Raw genomic sequence first — 6,000 nt, 5'->3', positions numbered from 1 at the left:
CTGACTGGATTGGGCTCTCTCTTAAATGACTGGGGTTGAACTTCCTAGGTCCAACTGACAAAATGGAATGGAGCAGCACTTGATTTTGAAATGATTACAGTTAATGAGAACATTGTGTGGATACAAGTATTAAAGGCGAGGCCACAAAGATCTGGACAACCAGTGAAGGAGTATGGCCCAAAGTGGCCCTGTAAATTGGCCATTACCAATGACAGGACTGGGCAGGTTAGAATCTCCAACCTTTTTCCAAGCAAAATCTCCCCTGTCACACCCTCTCCAGTGCCATTTTTATCAGAGGTTGGCATTTCTTATGCAACCATGGTCTAAACAGCCTGGTGGGGGATGTCCAGGCCCTGTCTGAGTGGCCTAGAATTGACTGCCATGCTCACATGTAAAATCCTAGGACAAGCAAAGATGTTCAGATACACTATAGGTACCCTCTAAAGAAATGAAAGAGACCAATACTCATGTCCAGTCATTGTCTTAATTTTGAATATGCAAATAAAAAGAAAACTTTAAGCTGGCAAAATTAAGTTCTTTCCATCATTTTATACTGGCCATTCCTACTATTTTCCAATACTGTTTTCAAAATCTAGCTGGGAATTTAGAAGTAGAGATACTATATGCACTTAAAAGTCCCAAAACAGTGAGAAAAAAAAAAAAAATGGCATTAACTCAGAAGGAAACATCCTGTCTAGCCTTGAACCTCATAGCTGTACCTATCCATCAACAGGTACAATTTTCTTGATACTTGCTTTGCAGAAATTAAGTGCCTACCAGTCCCAACCTTCCACTTTTTCCAGGCTGCTGCCAACTTGTACCCATGGGAATGCAGAGATCTTTAAGTCAGATCTGACTTTCTTGGAACTGAATTCTGCATTCTTGTTGGAAACTATGGTCATTATAACTATTTTGCTTTTACTTTTTGATTTGGGTACTGGGGATGGACCTAGTGCATGCTAGGCAAGTACTCTACCACTAAGTCACCACCCCACCTCACTCCCTAGACCCCTTTAAAACTCAAAAGGAGTTGCTTAGGTTGACACTGAATCTATAATCCTCCTGACTTAGCCTTCCAAGTGTTGAGGTTGCAGGCCTGCACTATGTGCCCTGTCTAGGGATCGCTTTTGGATCCTCTTTTGAAAGAGAGAGTGGTTTGCTTCTATTATTTCAAACAACCCAGAGAGCTTTGTTGGACTAGCACATAACTGGGAGAACTGAATAGCATGGGGGTCCCAATACACTGAAAACCACATACTTATAATAATCAGAAATAATTTATCTTGATGACTTTTGTTCTGCTAGCTAAGGCCCACTCCCTCACCAGGCAGCAAAGATACATAGCCCCCATTAGGTGCAGGTTCTGAATGACCACAGATACTGGCCCCTCTCCAGGCATACCAGGAACAGAAATCCTTACTGCCTCTGTACAGCATGAACTACTAAAGGTCATACTCAAGAAGTGTTGTTAAAGGGTGTAGATCACCCACCTTGCACTTTTTTGGTCAAAGGGTCCAGTTCCTATGAGATGGTAGAGAGATCTGGGCATACTTTCAGTCACTGGAGAATTACTCTCATCACAGGAACTTAAGCCAGGTTCTGGAAGAGTCTGCAGATATACATGTCTGGCTGGCACAGCAGCTCTTAGTGGGTCAATACCAATAATCCACATTTCGCTCACAGGATTTTAGCCCAGCATCACCACTGCACAAAGCTAGGAGTGTTGCTCTCTTCTAAATGTGAATGATTGTCTCCTGTACCCTATTGAGTTTTCACAGAAATCATTAGCATTTTGACAAAAAGGACATAGTTTTCCATTTGCCCTGTCCACAGGCAAGATGTTAACATTGCAGATTTGATAAGAAGTGCTTAGAAAGTGCTAACATTACCCTGGTAATTAGTAGCTATTAATTCCAAGGACTCTTTTTTTGTTTTAAATGTATTTACACATACTGTTTTTAGGTTCTTTCAATACTAGTCTCTGACATTATAAAACTTCAGTATTGTTTTTTGCCCTTTGAGAATTTCTAAATACAAATTGAATTAAAAGGCTGTTCCAAAATCTGCTTCACCAAAAGGCATTAAAACATTTCTTAGGGCAGGGAAGCGTTCTACTTGTCTTTAGTTGCTATTGTCTGGGATGAACAGGAGGAAGTGGCTAATACACTGAAGATACCTGCACACACCAAGACATTGCTACTTTCCTTCCCTTGCACCTGCACAGTCCTAGGAGGCATCCACTGCTGGCAGCTTCTGGTTGTGCACTATAGACTGGCTCCGGTGATCTGGCCGTTATATTCTGCTGTCTCCATCTTGAGGATGTAGGGAATTATGCTGTCTATTGAAACATTGCCAATGAGACCAGTAAAAAAAAGTTCTTCTGTTATGTTGGAGCTCATGAGTCTAAGTGCTGGCAGACGGACAAGAATCCTGGCCAACCTGGAAAAAAGAATAGGCGTTAGAGAAATGGGGCATTTGGCTGTCTGTGGCCCAGCCCAGGATAACTCCTGGAGGTCCTTTTAGAACTACACAGAACTAACTAAACAGACCTATATTGACCTGCCTCTTTTGTTATTGAACTAAAAAACAAAGTAACAAAAGTTAAACATGAAGAAGAAAAAAGTACAAAAATGTATGTTCAAGATTGGTAAAACGGCTCAGTGAATAAAGGCACTGGCTGGTTTCCTTATGGTGAAAGGAAAACCAACTTGTACTTGGCTCTCCACAAGTGCACACATGCATGCCCACACATATACAACATAAATGTAAGAAGAATTTAACAGTAAATATGAAAAGTTCTTGTGCTGTTAAAAGCTATTCTTCCTACCTGCACACAAACAAATTGGAGATTCATCAACAATAAGTTAAAGTATAGAATGTTCCCATAATTAAGTGCTACAAACTCATTAGGAAGAATACTGTGGTGATGCCTATCTGCAACCACAGCACTCAGAAAACTGAGTCAAGAGAGTAAAAACTGGAGATCAGCTTGTGCTATACACTGAAACAACAATTTATAGTTATTTGTAAGCAAAGAGAGACATATTGCTCAATGCATATTTAAAAGGAGCACAGCTGTATGCTGCACATGTCTGTGCGCGTAAAGTAAGCATTTGGAAGAATACTTACCATATGCTCATAGTAGGCTCCTCTTGGCATGTTAGCCATGGGAAGGTAGGCAAAGTGTGTCAGTAGCCAAGTGAAAAAAGGTTAAAACCCTTCTGGAATTTATGGTCCCAATTACAAATAAACATGTTTTGAAAGTACATAATAAATATATAAATACACACACACATACACACACACACACACACACACACACACACACACACACACACACACAGTAGGTATCCTTGAATGATAAAGTAATTTTCTTTCTAGAATGTTCCAAGTTTACTACAGTGCCTAAATTGTTTATGGAATTTTTTTTTTTAGATTTATGTGTATGAATGTTTTACCTGTGTAGATATAAGTACATTACATGAATGCCAAGTGCCTGCAGAGTTCAGAGAATGATCCCTGGATACTGAGTTATAGACAGGTATAAGTGCCCATGTGGGTCTGGAAACTGAACACTGGTCCCCTGCAAGAGCAGTAAGTACTCTGCTGAAAGAGGGTTGTGAGACTCCTTGGGGGTAAGGCACAGTCGAACGACCCTTTCATGGGGGTTGCCTAAGACCATCGAAAACAACAGATTGTTTACAATTCATAATAGCAAAACTATAGTTATGAAATAGCAACAAATTTTATTTTGTTTTTAGAGACAGGGTTTCTTTGTGTAGCCTTGGCTGTTCTGGAACTAACTTTATAGACCAGGCTGGCCTCAAACTCACAAAGATCTACCTGCCTCTCTATCTCATTGGCTGGGGGGTCACCACAACATGAGGAGTTGTATTAAAGAGTCGTAGTATTAAGTTTAAGAACCACTGCTCTAATAACTAGTAACTTGTTTTTAAAAAGGGAGTAGGGAGCTGGCAAGATGGCTCGGTGGGTAAAGGTGTAGGTTACCAAGCTTGATTTTCACCTGAATTTGATTCCCAGATTCCTAAGCTGTCCTTTTACTTCTAACACATGCCCTATAGCATGTGTGCACCAACAAAGTTACACAGATAAGAAGTAGGTCCCATGCATGGTGGTAGATGCCTTTAATCCCAGCACCTAGGAGGATCTCTGAGTTTGAAACCAGCTTGGTCTACATAGTAAGTTCTTAAGATACTCTGATTTCTAAATGCTACATGTGCCCACACATTTACATATTACACACACACACACACACACACACACTCCTAGAAAGTATACAAAAAGAATTACAATAGATTATGCTATATATACAAAATCCTCCCCTGAGGAAATGCCTAAGTGGGTTTCTGATTTTTGTAGGAAAGCTTTTCTCATTTTTGGCCCTGAATTACATGGTGTCTTCATCTCAGCCCTCTTTCCCCGATCCCTGACTGGACTGGAAATGCTGCAGAATTTTGGTTCTAGAGTGAGGAGCGCTCTTCTGCAGTCTCTAGGACCACCTACTGACCACAGGAACTATGTATGGGAACACTGTGGCCTTAAGAGAACCCATCCTTGCAACCAGGCCAGACTGGGTATGGGTGAATAAACAGACAATCTCATTCTGTATGTACCAGAGACTGAAGTCGCTCTTCACATGTGACTCCAGGTTTTCAGTGACCCCAGTAGAAGTTGGTTTGGGGTTGAATCTGGACTAAGGAAATGGAGCACAAAACTATCTTGACTTTACACAGAAAAACCTACCAGAGCCCCTGGTACAACAGCATTTCCTTTGAGAAGCACAAGGCAGGAAGAGGAGCCTACAATGGAATTCTACACAAGGATACAAGTCTGGAAAAAGTTGGCTAAATGTCTTTCTGGATTGTTGCTTTTGTTTGAGAGGAAAGGGAGAGTTACAAAATTTGACCTGGAAAAACTTGCTATGCATTCTATTCTTTGGCAGACTGTCTAAATTTGTATTAGGCTAATACACATACCCTATTGTTAAAATATTGCTAATTAATTCTCATTCATATAAAAGGACTTTTCCCCCATCAGTTTTACCTAAGGGCAAAATTACCTTATGTAGGGGCCGGATTTCATTTTTGTCAAGTAATCCAGTGCTGCCTTTCCTGCTAAGTACTTAGCACCTCTGTAAAGTGTGAGAACTGAGTCTCAAGGAGTTAGTTCTAGAAAAGCACTCCCTTTCTGACTTATCACCTGTAATCTCAAGCTTCCCACCTAGCACTCTCTTATGCTTGCACTCTTACCTGGAGATGTAAGTGAACTAATAGAGGCTCTGGCAGGTTGATAGAATCTGACCCAGCTATCTCCCCCCCCCCCTTTCTGTGCTGGGCAGGACCATGTACCTCACCTGTATGTGTCTTCTGAGTAGGTTTTCTGCACATAGTCCTGTAGTTCCATCTGTGCCTTCTCCTGAAATTTTTCAATCTGGCTTGTGCCTGTCAAACCTGGATGATCTGAAAACAGAAAAGTATCCCCAAGTTTCTCTTTGTACTTGGAAAGTGTCATAAACATCTTTATCTTTATTAACTTGATAAGCTTATCAAATATAAGCAATTGAACTCTGAAGGGTGGCTCAGTGAATTAGGAAGTTGTCAGAACACTGGCTTTGTCTCTGTATTTTTCCCAAAGTTGTATGAGATCCAGGAGGGGATGTGACTTCTAGGAGGAGTCTCACAGCTCTCCTGAATTGGCTGTAGACTTCTTTCTTTTTACTACTGTAGGAAACAGATTTTTAAAGATAAATGAGGAATAATTTCTACCTAGATGTTTAATTACATAATAACTCCTTTTTAATACACTTTTGTTTTAGAGTAAGGAGTCTGAGAAAGAAAAGCTATGCTACATTCAGCCCTTGCTGTTGAGGTTGAAGATCAGCCCAAGTGACTTCTCCAGAGGCTTTGAGAATACATACAGAGATGAAGAATGTGAGGCTGTTAAGGTGTCTTTTGCTTTCAACCAGAATAATTCTGCCTC

General features: G+C 40.7%; 1 protein-coding gene across 4 annotated transcripts in view; it reads right to left on the bottom strand.

Moving 5' to 3' along the window:
• Positions 1–529: 529 nt before the first annotated feature.
• Nr2c2 (nuclear receptor subfamily 2 group C member 2) overlaps positions 530–6,000 on the bottom strand; it is a 64,903-nt gene continuing 59,432 nt past the window's right edge. For all 4 annotated transcript variants that reach the window (XM_051203311.1, XM_051203310.1, XM_051203312.1 and 1 more), the window contains 2 exons: positions 5,375–5,480; positions 530–2,439 (listed from right to left, as the gene is read on the bottom strand). In XM_051203311.1, coding sequence (XP_051059268.1) covers positions 2,265–2,439; positions 5,375–5,480 — 281 coding nt within the window. In that variant the 3' untranslated portion in view covers positions 530–2,264. The remainder of the gene's footprint in view (positions 2,440–5,374; positions 5,481–6,000) is intronic.

Source organism: Phodopus roborovskii, unplaced genomic scaffold (assembly GCF_943737965.1).
Source record: "Phodopus roborovskii unplaced genomic scaffold, PHOROB, whole genome shotgun sequence".
NCBI classification, from domain to species: domain Eukaryota; kingdom Metazoa; phylum Chordata; class Mammalia; order Rodentia; family Cricetidae; genus Phodopus; species Phodopus roborovskii.
The sequence above is the reverse complement of the archived record's forward strand: the minus strand, read 5'-3'. Positions and strand labels throughout refer to the sequence as shown.